Source organism: Oncorhynchus kisutch, linkage group LG13, assembly GCF_002021735.2.
Source record: "Oncorhynchus kisutch isolate 150728-3 linkage group LG13, Okis_V2, whole genome shotgun sequence".
In the NCBI taxonomy this organism is placed as follows: Eukaryota; Metazoa; Chordata; class Actinopteri; order Salmoniformes; family Salmonidae; genus Oncorhynchus; species Oncorhynchus kisutch.
The window spans coordinates 64,872,135-64,885,562 of record NC_034186.2 but is presented as its reverse complement, the minus strand read 5'-3'; the positions used below and the strand labels follow the sequence as shown (position 1 = coordinate 64,885,562).

At 43.7% G+C, this 13,428-nt stretch overlaps 1 protein-coding gene across 2 annotated transcripts; it reads left to right on the top strand.

The window, feature by feature from the left end:
* The first annotated feature begins 74 nt into the window (after positions 1–74).
* On the top strand, positions 75–10,619 carry LOC109901883 (guanine nucleotide-binding protein-like 1). 2 transcript variants are annotated; one of them, XM_020497885.2, is made up of 12 exons: positions 75–715; positions 1,603–1,756; positions 2,402–2,538; positions 2,821–2,972; positions 3,314–3,385; positions 4,122–4,314; positions 4,456–4,560; positions 4,806–4,988; positions 5,173–5,351; positions 5,762–5,963; positions 6,176–6,316; positions 8,671–10,619. In XM_020497885.2, the coding sequence occupies exons 1-12, from the start codon at positions 643–645 to the stop codon at positions 8,928–8,930; spliced, it is 1,851 nt and encodes a 616-aa protein (XP_020353474.1). In that variant the 5' UTR covers positions 75–642; the 3' UTR covers positions 8,931–10,619. The 2 variants fall into 2 exon arrangements, with proteins under 2 accessions (XP_020353474.1, XP_020353475.1); XM_020497886.2 differs by lacking the exon at positions 75–715 and adding an exon at positions 1,148–1,295.
* Positions 10,620–13,428: the final 2,809 nt, after the last annotated feature.

The window sequence follows — 13,428 nt, the reverse complement described above, 5'->3', positions numbered from 1 at the left end:
GTAATGATAAAGGTTAACTTTGAAGATGGCAGCACCTCACCCCTTCAAATAGGCTATGCATGATGCCATTTAATTTATTGTAACTACAGAGGTGTTAGTATGATTGACACTGAATGTCACATTTGAATATGACAGGTGTAGATGTAAATTTGCCCCAATGCATGATGCATGTAAGGACTTGGCAAAGTTGGCAGTGTTGATTGAAAGTTGGCAGTATCTTGTAAAAGCTTGATTCATTGACCTGCTGTAGTGTGATGTGTCATGCAAATGAGACCTGCATCACAACATTAGCGTGAGCAGTAATAGTGGAATCGGCGGTTTACTGTGTGGACTGTACCATTCTTTTAAATATTTTTTTTCTTCTATCCATATTAACTTGCCATGTCTTGTCAGACAACGATTCAAAGCATGACATTTACATTGTTTAAAAAATAAGTCAATATAAACTGTGTAATGACATGTATTACCATTGAATGTTTTTGTAACTTAGTCAACATTTTTTTCTGCAGTGCCGGATGGCGTCGGATGGTTAAAGTGTAGGAGTCGAGAAACTTCACGATAGTAAATAACGACGTTACTGTATTTCTGCCTTAGCTAACACAAGCAAACCCACACTACGAAACTGTCATTTTTCATTCAAATATGCCTCGGAAAAAGCCGTTCAGCACCAAACAGAAGAAGAAACAGATGCAAGTGAAACGGGAAAGAAAGAGAGGTAACGTGAGCTACAATGACAGAAAGTGTGCGTGACCGAAAATGCTAACGTTAGCTAGCATAGCTTTTCATTTTACTAACTTGTACGAGGAGAGTTGAGTAACTTGGCTAGTTAGCTTTGCTTTCAGGAACAGTAACACTGGCATGTTACCCGATATATTTGGACGAATTAGCTACAAATAAAGAATAGGGACGTCATTATTTTTGCCATAACGTGTGCCTTGTGTATTTGGGTCTTTCTAGCAAACGTTAACTACCTTGCTTGCTAGCTAAGGAGGTGACGACGTTATAGAGCTAGCTATGTGTGTGACCTTAACGCTGAAATTGTATTGCTGGCGTCATTCATTGCCATTGGTGGGAAAGTATTGATGCACAGAAATCAGCATCACTGTACTACACTGGTATTGTTTTCACTTTGTGTAAGCTCTACTGCGCAGACTCGCTATCAAATTATGTAGGAAAGCTAGCTTTCTCGCTATTGAGGGAATAACAAACGGTGTTGGAGATCACATACCTACACTACAGCTAGCAATGAAAATAGATTTATTATGAAAACGTCCACTGTCAATTTATTACGTAGGGTTAGTATTGAGACGATTACCACATTTATAGATAGCTATGTGTTATGTAATGTAGATAGCATATATTGTATGTAAATGCATGGTACACTCGATTCTAAAGTAGAACGTTGTGGAATATGGTCTTTGGTACCAAGTGCTGACATAGAGGGTAGTTTTCATTCTGTTCACTGTGTTTTTGTCCCAAATTACACCCTATCACCTATATATAGTGCCCAACAAAAAGTTGTTCACTATATAGGGAATAGGGTGCCATTTGGGAATGGTTCAATGTAAGCTGCTGACTATGATGATGATCTCTCCTCCTCAGGTGAGCCAGGCTCAGGGCCCAGCAGCCGTAATGCCAGTGTGGAGCGGGGGATGGACAGGGAGAGGCAGTCGGACACCTCAGATAGCGAAACCACAGATGTCAGGAGAATAAACCAGCAGCCCGGCATCAGGGAGGGCAGATACGACCCCAATAGGTGAGTTACCAATACATTAGCATAGGTAGTATTTAGCTCTGGTCCTGGGGATTAAATGCAGACGCTGAGCAAGCCACACGTAACACCCTGGACCAGAGCTAATGTAATATTACGTCACCTGCAATGAAACCAAAACAAAGACGTGTGTTATTGCTGGGCTTGAACAAAAGCCTGCAGACTGTATGGACCAGGATTGGTGACCACTGATAGCTAGGCTCATAAGGCTGAGTGAGTTTCTGTTTTGTCAGATATCATCAACAATACCTTTTGGGAAAACATGTCATGATTGCTGTATGATCTGATGCCTGGAACAGTGGGAATTCCCTGGAACAAACTGAAGGGATAATGGAAAAATATTAATTAGAACAGTGTCTGGGTCTGTAGATATTAAAAGTAAGAGGCCGGAAGAGACTAAGTAAAAAAAATGAGAACATGTTACTGTAGGAATCCTGAACCATGAGCAAACAACTTTCAGACAGAGGTCAATGGTAAATTACAGAAACTGCTGTTGTCAGAACAAACAACCATGTCACACACACCTGATCTTCATGACTCTGCACACAAATGCTTTTGTGTCCTTCACACACTCACCCTGCCCAATTCCCCCCTCTACACACAGCTATACTCATCTCTCTGTCCATTCAGGTTCCGTCTGCACTTTGAGAAGGAGAGCAGAGAGGAGGTGGAGAGGAGGAAGAAGCTTGCTAGAGAGAAGGTTCTGGACCAGATGTTAGACAAAGACCTGGAGGTTGACATCAACGACATCTACCCCACAGAGAAAGGTCAGCGCTCCTTGACCCTGAGCCTCACAACAACCTCTTAATGCTGTTAAATAAAGGTTGTGTCTCAAATGGCACCCTATTCCTTATTTAGTACACTCATTTTGACCTAAGCTTTATGTGCTCTGGTCGAAGTAGTACACTATAGGGTGTGATTTGATACGTAACCTGTATCCTGAGCCTCTCAATGCTGTTAAATAAAAACCCATTCTAGTGTGAGTTTTGACATGGTCTTTTCAGTTTGTGTCACTGCTTGACGTATCTGCCACTGACCTCCAATCGCAGGTCTTGAGTTTCCACGGCGACCTCCGTGGAATTATGGGATGAATCGTGAGGAGCTGCTGAAGAAAGAAGAGAAGTCATATCGGGAATATCTGAACGACCTGCACTCCAGAAACCCACCTGGATCCCTCAGCCACTTTGAGCACAATCTGGAGGTGAGGAAACGATATATTCAGAACCCTTTATACACCCTTTATAAATGCTTTTAAGGGAGGTGGCAGCCTTGAGGTTAGTGACCGGCTAGTTACGGGGGTGCTGTATTGTGTCAGCAGAACGTTCAATTTTGATGGATAAATAAAGAGTTATTAATTCTACAATATTTTATAAACTTGAACGAATCCTTTAAAAACCACCTCTTTCTCTGACACTGAGCAAAACCTAGGGTAGGTAAAAACCTAAATACTCTTCGTATAACTTTACTATTTATACACTTCCTTTCTCCCCCCCCCTCTTTTTCTCCCCCTCTCTCTTTCTCTCCCCCCTCTCTTTCTCTCAGACATGGAGACAGTTGTGGAGAGTGTTGGAGATGTCCGATGTGATCCTGCTCATCGTGGACATCAGGCACCCGGTGGGTAATCTCTTTTAAACTCCTACTGTCATTATCTGCTGCTAGTCATGTACCATAGTATCATTATCAACTTACTACTGTCACCATGATAATCAAATCAAATCAAATGTATTTATATAGCCCTTCGTACATCAGCTGATATCTCAAAGTGCTGTACAGAAACCCAGCCTAAAACCCCAAACAGCAAGCAATGCAGGTGTAGAAGCACCTGTGTAATTAATAGACATTATAGGTAGGTAGGTAGGTAGCAGGTAGCCTAGTGGTTAGAGCGTTGGGCCAGTAACCGAAAGGTTGTTAGATTGAGTCCTCGAGCTGGCAAGGTAAAAATCTGTCGTTCTGCCCCTGAACAAGGCAGTTAACCCACTGTTCCTAGACCAGTTAACCCACTGTTCCCCGGTAGGCCGTCATTGTAAATAAGAATTTATTCTTAACTCACTTGCCTAGTTAAATAAAGGTGAAATATAATAAATACAAATTATGGTTTCATTATGCTTTGAACCATATAGTGGAATGCATACATAGAGTATCCACCAGGTTGAGCCACAGACAGGGTAAGTTATACATGGTCAGTACCATGTATAACTTGACTATGTTCATGACTATGTTGCTATGGGCCCTGGTCAAAAGAAGCGCACTATATAGGGAATAGGTTGCCATTTAGTACACGGTCTATAAGTCGTTTGCCAGACCGAGCATGCATGTCTTAATGAATGTGTTCCTGGTGTGTCCCTTGCAGGTGCTGCAGTTTCCCCCAGCGCTGTACCACTACATCACTGGGGAGCTGCAGAAGCAGGTGGTGGTGGTGCTGAACAAAGCTGACCTGTGTCCCCCTCCGCTGGTGCTGGCCTGGACACACTACCTCCAGACACAGTTCCCCCACCTCCACTGTGTCTGCTTCACATCACACCCCGGCCAGCCATACAGCACAGGTGGGTGGGAGTGAGGGTGGGTGGGAGGGAGGGTGATAAACAAATCGAGGGACAATGATGAGAGCTGATTGGAGCTGTTGAACTGTGTACTTGATCACCAGGATAACCTATTGCACTGTCTGTATCTGTTTCTGTGTCTAGTGCTTCAGAAGAAGAGGATGAGAAAAAAGGGTACATGTGGGTGGGGGCATGCTGGAGGCCCCACCCACATCCTGAAGGCGTGTCAGGAAATCACAGCAGGAAAAGGTTAAAGGGACCCATAGTACCTATTTCACACATGTATTGTTACTAATGAAGGATTAGTGTCTTCATACAAAGATCTGTGGGTGCAGGGTTCTAAGTGTATATCATAGAAGAACCAACACTGAATGGAAGTAGTCTTAAAATAGGCTGAAGACAAGTAATGCTGCTTCCCAATTCTCCACTTTTTTTCCAGAAGTGTACAGAATGATTGGCTGTAGGGAGTGTTCACCATGTTTCCCCCCTTGTAGTGGACTTGTCCAGCTGGGAGAAGAAGATCCAGAGAGATGCGGTTGCTATGGGATCAGAGGGAGAGCAGTCAGAGGAGGGGGCCGACTCTGTGCTAGTGGAGCACCAGAGTGATGTTGCCATGGAGATGAGCAGCCCCTCCCAGGAGCTGTATAAAGATGGCGTACTCACGCTGGGCTGTATAGGTGAGCGGCCATGTTGGAAGCTTGCTTTCCTACCTACCAATCAGTAATCTGTCGTCACTTGATAAATTAAGTCATGCTTGTGTACCTCAAGGCTTTGTTCCCCCACCAGCCCCCTCTGGTATTCAGAAATGTTTACTACAAAGGGAATATGGATATACATGTCTCTCTCTCCCTCCCTCCCTAGGCTTCCCTAACGTGGGGAAGTCATCAGTATTGAACAGTCTGGTAGGTAGGAAGGTGGTGAGTGTGTCTCGAACCCCCGGCCACACCAAATACTTCCAGACCTACTACCTCACACCCACTGTCAAACTGTGCGACTGCCCTGGACTGGTCTTCCCTTCACTAGTCAACAAACAACTACAGGTAACTGAGAGGAGGGAGTGAGTAGGGTATAAGTGTGTATGTTTGTGTGTACTATGTCCTCCCATTCCCTTAGAATCCCAGGTCAAATCACTTTTTGGTGACAGCCTGTGGAGGAAATGTCTTGGAGAATAAAATAATAACTGATATTCCCTCTGACCATTTGAAGGCTATCTTTGGAGTAGAATCATAATCTGTACCACTTTTAAGTCTCAACTACTGCGGAGAGCTTTGTATATAAAAGCAATCATTACCCATCAACCCTTTTCAAACTTCTTTTCTAAAACAAATTCCCTCTATATTTCTCATCGTGCTTTACTCTTTCTAAACACTTTTCCTCCATTATTTTGTATCTACGCCTCTTCCTCCATTTCCCCCTCTCTCCCTCCTCTTATCTGCCCCTTCCTCCCTAGATCCTAGCTGGTATCTACCCAGTGTCTCAGCTGCAGGAGCCCTACAGTTCTGTGGGTTATCTGTGTGAGCGGACCCCCTTCCTGTCGGTGCTCAAGCTCCGGCACCCCAGCGTGGAGGGCCCACAGCATGCACCCAAGGGGGGGGAGAAGGAGAGGGAACAGGGGCCCGAGCACAGCTGGACAGCCTGGGACGTGTGTGAGGGTAAGGACCACCTCCAGTCTGGCTCTAGAACCTCTGGTCTGGTTCTAAACTGTTGAAACATGCCCTCTTGTTTGGATGTCAGGGAGACATTTGGGAAATTCTCAGGAACAGTTGAAATTATAATAAAACAATAATTTATCGTTTTTTGTTTTCTCTCCCTACCCCTATTTCTCGTTCTCTCTTCTCTTTCTTTCTCCCTGTCTGTCTCACAGCCTGGGCAGAGAGGAGGGGTTATAAGACAGCGAAGGCAGCTCGTAACGACGTGTATCGGGCAGCTAACAGTCTGCTGCGGCTGGCCGTCGACGGGAGGCTGTGTCTGTGCCTCAGGCCACCTGCATATAATGATCAGAGAGGTCAGTACACACGTCATACAACTATCAGAGAGGTCAGTACACAGGTCATACAACTATCAGAGAGGTCAGTACACAGGTCATACATGCAACTATCAGAGAGGTCAGTACACAGGTCATACATGCAACTATCAGAGAGGTCAGTACACAGGTCATACATACAACTATCAGAGAGGGCAGTACACAGGTCATACATACAACTATCAGAGAGGTCAGTACACAGGTCATACATACAACTATCAGAGAGGTCAGTACACAGGTCATACATACAACTATCAGAGAGGTCAGTACACAGGTCATACATACAACTATCAGAGAGGTCAGTACACAGGTCATACATACAACTATCAGAGAGGTCAGTACACAGGTCATACATACAACTATCAGAGAGGTCAGTACACAGGTCGTACATACAACTATCAGAGAGGTCAGTACACAGGTCGTACATACAACTATCAGAGAGGTCAGTACACAGGTCGTACATACAACTATCAGAGAGGTCAGTACACAGGTCGTACATACAACTATCAGAGAGGTCAGTACACAGGTCGTACATACAACTATCAGAGAGGTCAGTACACAGGTCGTACATACAACTATCAGAGAGGTCAGTACACAGGTCGTACATACAACTATCAGAGAGGTCAGTACACAGGTCGTACATACAACTATCAGAGAGGTCAGTACACAGGTCGTACATACAACTATCAGAGAGGTCAGTACACAGGTCGTACATACAACTATCAGAGAGGTCAGTACACAGGTCGTACATACAACTATCAGAGAGGTCAGTACACAGGTCGTACATACAACTATCAGAGAGGTCAGTACACAGGTCGTACATACAACTATCAGAGAGGTCAGTACACAGGTCGTACATACAACTATCAGAGAGGTCAGTACACAGGTCGTACATACAACTATCAGAGAGGTCAGTACACAGGTCGTACATACAACTATCAGAGAGGTCAGTACACAGGTCGTACATACAACTATCAGAGAGGTCAGTACACAGGTCGTACATACAACTATCAGAGAGGTCAGTACACAGGTCGTACATACAACTATCAGAGAGGTCAGTACACAGGTCGTACATACAACTATCAGAGAGGTCAGTACACAGGTCGTACATACAACTATCAGAGAGGTCAGTACACAGGTCGTACATACAACTATCAGAGAGGTCAGTACACAGGTCGTACATACAACTATCAGAGAGGTCAGTACACAGGTCGTACATACAACTATCAGAGAGGTCAGTACACAGGTCATACATACAACTATCAGAGAGGTCAGTACACAGGTCATACATACAACTATCAGAGAGGTCAGTACACAGGTCATACATACAACTATCAGAGAGGTCAGTACACAGGTCATACATACAACTATCAGAGAGGTCAGTACACAGGTCATACATACAACTATCAGAGAGGTCAGTACACAGGTCATACATACAACTATCAGAGAGGTCAGTACACAGGTCATACATACAACTATCAGAGAGGTCAGTACACAGGTCATACATACAACTATCAGAGAGGTCAGTACACAGGTCATACATACAACTATCAGAGAGGTCAGTACACAGGTCATACATACAACTATCAGAGAGGTCAGTACACAGGTCATACATACAACTATCAGAGAGGTCAGTACACAGGTCATACATACAACTATCAGAGAGGTCAGTACACAGGTCATACATACAACTATCAGAGAGGTCAGTACACAGGTCATACATACAACTATCAGAGAGGTCAGTACACAGGTCATACATACAACTATCAGAGAGGTCAGTACACAGGTCATACATACAACTATCAGAGAGGTCAGTACACAGGTCATACATACAACTATCAGAGAGGTCAGTACACAGGTCATACATACAACTATCAGAGAGGTCAGTACACAGGTCATACATACAACTATCAGAGAGGTCAGTACACAGGTCATACATACAACTATCAGAGAGGTCAGTACACAGGTCATACATACAACTATCAGAGAGGTCAGTACACAGGTCATACATACAACTATCAGAGAGGTCATAGACCGGTCATGACAACCAGTGAGGCATCAGGCATATCACTTCATCACTACTGTACAGACAACAGAGACTCATATTTAAAAGGGAAGATAGACTGACACAAATGTCGGCCGTGAACAGTGGGCACGCAGGGGAAGGTCAAATCCCAGCAGGTGATCTACTGTGCACGGCTGATGTTCATGTTGATCTGGTTTCCAACCTTTAAACTGATGACTGAGGCTTTGTACAAAAAAACATGAAGAAAAATGTTTATTTGATTGCTTGATTGATTGATTAATTATTCAACCAATGGATTTGCGCTATACAGAGCAGTGGGAGTCCCACCCAGACCTGGCAGAGATCATCGCTCTACAGGGACGGAAGGAAGAGGGGGCAGGGGAGAGGGAGGAGGAGGAGGAAGGGGAGTCCAGCTCTGAGCCGGAGGAGGAGAGAGATAGGGATGCTGATGATGATGAGGATGATGATGAAGATGAAGGGTTTGGACACACAGCAGTGAACGAGAGGAAGGGGCCAACCAGCCTCACAGTCAATATGTTCGATGTCCTCCGGGAAAACGAGTGCGAGTGAGGGAGAAAGAATGAATTAAAAATACAAAGTGCTTGATCTCTCCCTCCACTCTGCACCCTCATTCCATTTTCCTTTCCTTGACTTGCATTCCTTTTACATTCTGACTCTTCTTTCCTCTATTCTCTCTCCCCGCCCCTTCCCCCTCCCAGAGGTTACTAAAAGCACTCTGATATTGTATAAAACATTTTCATTTCTCCATGCTGTGCCTCTGCTCTGCTTGTACACCCATGCAGCTGTACTTAGACTGCGTTTAGACAGGTAGCCCAATTCTGATCTTTGTTTCCACAAATTGTTCTTTTGACTAATCACATCCTATCTTTTCACATCCAATCTTTATCACAGCTGATTGGTCAAAAGGCCAATTAGTGAAGGAAAGATCAGAATTGGGCTGCCTGTCTAAACCATTGTAGGATTACATTTTTTTGTTTTTATAATTTTCCTGCATGTAGGATTTTACTTTTATTTCCCTTAAAGCTGGTAGGGGCATTGTGGTGTATTAATCATTGATTGGTTTTCAATCTGTTAATTGATAAGTGGCCTCACAGCTGAGATGCCAAAGGTCATTAGACCATAGAAATGTAATGGCTTGAACTGACACGCTTCTGGATTCAATCTCATGTTGAAGGTCACAGTCTAAATGGGGATTAGACATTGATGATGTCATCCACATGGGACTTCCATTTGGCTGCCAGTGCAGATTTATGACATCACTGTCTAATCCTGGTTGATTTCACTGTGTACAACAGTATGATAGTACTTCGGTAGAGTCGGGATGTGTGGAATTCGGCATTCCATGCTGCTTTCAGTGGTAATAATCATTGTCAAACCCATTTATATGATTCTACCCAATTCAGTGTTCTATTTTAGGTTCCACTAGGGGCAGTGTTTGTCAATCCTGGTGCTGCCACTCACGTGCAGCACTGTATCATGCAAAGCTGACTGACTGACTTGATAAAGAGAGAGTTTGGCCACTGCGGTTTCAACCAAAAAGCACTCTGATGGTATCACATGGTTCCATAGCAGCCAATATTGACCAATACAATAACGGTCCTGTTATTGATCCTAAATTATACCAGCTACGCAAACCAGCTGAGTAGCTAGAATTTAGAACGAGAGTCTAAATCCTGGAAGAATGGAACGACATTAATGTTGGTTAAACTTCCATCTCTATCTCTATGGCTCTGTTCTAATGTTACAATCTGTTAGGGCTGGATTCTAGTGTGCTGTTGCCTACTGTTGTACCTCATTGTTCCTGTTCTACTGTATTACATGTCACTCTGAGGGAACACAATAGCACAGTGCTGCGTTACCATGTAACAACATGCACTGTTCTGGTCTATACCAATGGCACACTTAGAAATATACACACTAGGGCCATAGGTTTTTCCTGTCTGTGTGACTGATCAGGAAAAAATCTGGGCTGTAGTGTGTCTTAAGCAACAACTAGGGACCCAGCAGAGGTTTTCCTACCCACGTGACCAGAAAAACTCCTGTCCCTAATACACACCACTCTGGTTTCCGATATGGAGATGGATGTGTTAATGCTCTTTGTTTGAATGATTTAAACCGACTTGTACGTGAGTGTTTGGATTGTGTATTTGCTGCATTCTTTATTTCATTCCTTAGTATTCTCAAATGACAATGAACTGGACTGCTCTCTGCAATAAAGATAATCCATGGAACAAGGTCTGTCTTTTTATGACAGGCTCTTTCTTCACACATGTACTTTAGCAATCCTATAAGTGGCAATTTGGGATTGGTATATAAATTTTTGGACTTTTAAATACATTTTTCATAGTCATTGATTCTTGATAAATATAATGTATAAATGCCTAATGAGCTTATTTCAACTGTACCCCATCCCTCAGCTGTCAATCAAATCAAATCAAATGTATTTATATAGCCCTTCGTACATCAGCTGATATCTCAAAGTGCTGTACAGAAACCCAGCCTAAAACCCCAAACAGCAAGCAATGCAGGTGTAGAAGCACGGTGGCTAGGAAAAACTCCCTAGAAAGGCCAATACCTAGGAAGAAACCTAGAGAGGAACCAGGCTATGTGGGGTGGCCAGTCCTCTTCTGGCTGTGCCGGGTGGAGATTATAACAGAACATGGCCAAGATGTTCAAATGTTCATAGATGACCAGCATGGTCGAATAATAATAAGGCAGAACAGTTGAAACTGGAGCAGCAGCACAGTCAGGTGGAAGTTGAAACTGGAGCAGCAGCATGGCCAGGTGGACTGGGGACAGCAAGGAGTCATCATGTCAGGTAGTCCTGGGGCATGGTCCTAGGGCTCAGGTCAGTTGAAACTGGAATCAAAAAAGTGGTGGGATGCTGTGTTGTTTGAATCTCAGATTGCCCATTTTAGATACTGGCACACAAAATAAGTACACTAGGATACCACCTTTTCAACGAGTCAGTTCGTACAATTTTTGCCCTGCTAGAACTGCCCCGGTCAACTGTAAGTGCTGTTATTATGAAGTGGAAACCTCTAGGAGAAACCTCTAGGAGCAACAATGGCTCAACCGGCGAAGTGGTAGGCCACAAGCTCACAGAATGGGACAGGTGGTATCCTAGTGTACTTATTTTGTGTGGGCAAATCTGAGATTCAAACAACACAGCATCCTGTCACTTCTTTGATTGACAGCTGAGGGACACTCACTACCGAGTTCCAAACTGTCTCTGGAAGCAACATTAGCACAATAACTGTTCGTCAGGAGCTTCATGAAATGGGTTTCCATGCCCGAGCAGCCGCACACAAGCCTAAGATTACCATGCGTAATGCCAAGCGTCAGCTGGAGTAGTGTAAAGTTTGCTACAGTATACAATAACATTCTAGACGATTCTGTGCTTCCAACTTTGTGGCCCTTTCCTGTTTCAACATAACAATGCCCCTGTGCACAAAGCGAGGTCCATACAGAAATGGATTGTCGAGATCGGTGTGGAAGAACTTGACTGGCCTGCACAGAGCCCTGACCTCAACTCCATTGAACACCTTTGGGATTAATTGGAATGCCGACTGCGAGACAGGCCTAATCGCCCAACATCAGTGCCCAACCTCACTAATGAACTTGTGGCTGAATGGAAGCAAGTCCCGCAGCAATGTTCCAACATCTAGTAGAAAGCCTTCACACAGAAGAGTGGAGGCTTTTATAGCAGCAAAGGGGAGACCAACTCCATATTAATGCCCATGATATTGGTATAAGATGTTTGACAAGCAGGTGTCCACATACTTTTGGCCATGTAGTGTATTAGTGTACCATGATATTACACCATCAACGTCAACTGTGAAGAGGCGACTCCGGGATGCTGGCCTTCTAGGCAGAGTTGCAAAGAAAAAGCCATATCTTAGACTGGCCAATAAAATGAAGATACAGTTGGGCAAAAGAACACAGACACTGGACAGAGGAACTCTGCCTAGAAGGCCAGCATCCCAGAGTCGCCTCTTCACTGTTGACGTTGAGACTGGTGTTTTGCAGGTACTATTTAATGAAGCTGCCAGTTGAGGACTTGTGAGGCGCATGTTTCTCAAACTAGACACTCTAATGTACTTGTCCTCTTGCTCAGTTGTGCACCCGGGCCACCCACTCCTCTTTCTATTCTGGTTAGAGCCAGTTTGCGCTGTTCTGTGAAGGGAATAGTACACGCGTTGTATGAGATCTTCAGTTTCTTGGCAATTTCTCTCATGGATTAGCCTTCATTTCTAAGAACAAGAATAGACTGATGAGTTTCAGAAGAAAGTTCTTTGTTTCTGGCCATTTTGAGGCATTAATCGAATCCACAAATGCTGATGCTTCAGATACTCAACTGGTTAGTTTCTTGCTTCTTTAATTGCAAAAGGGTTTTCTAATGATCAATTAGCCTTTTAAAATTATAAACTTGGATTAGCTAACACAACGTGCCATTGGAACACAGGAGTGATGGTTGCTGATAATGGGCCTCTGTATGCCTATGTAGATATTCCATAAAAAAATCTGTTGTTTCCAGCAACAATAGCCATTTACAACATTGTCAAAAAAGTGGACAAAAAAAGCTTTTCTTTCAAAAACAAGAACATTTCTAAGGGAACCCCAACTTTTGAACGGTAGTGTATATTTGACTAAAACATCATTTCAAACCTTGCTTACATTTATTTGTACATGATCACACGTGTATCTCTCTATTATGCGTGGGGATACTGGGGAACAGACTCACATTTTTTAGCACTTGGAGCTGATTTCCTGGTGTTTTTACAATCCTTTATGTTCAATGATAAAAATAATAATACTCAGAAAACTTGGGGGGCCAAATAAGCCACCCCCGGGCCAAGTTTGACTGCCACTGGGGAACCCTATGTAGGCTATCATGTTAAAGCAGAAAGTCATCATAGACATCCATACCGTCTCTCTTGGCAGTGACTGCATCCCAAATGGCACCCTATTCCCTATATAGTAGTGCACTATACAGTGTGTGTATCTGAGTGCATTGGTTATCTATTTCATCACTGTTCATTTCCAT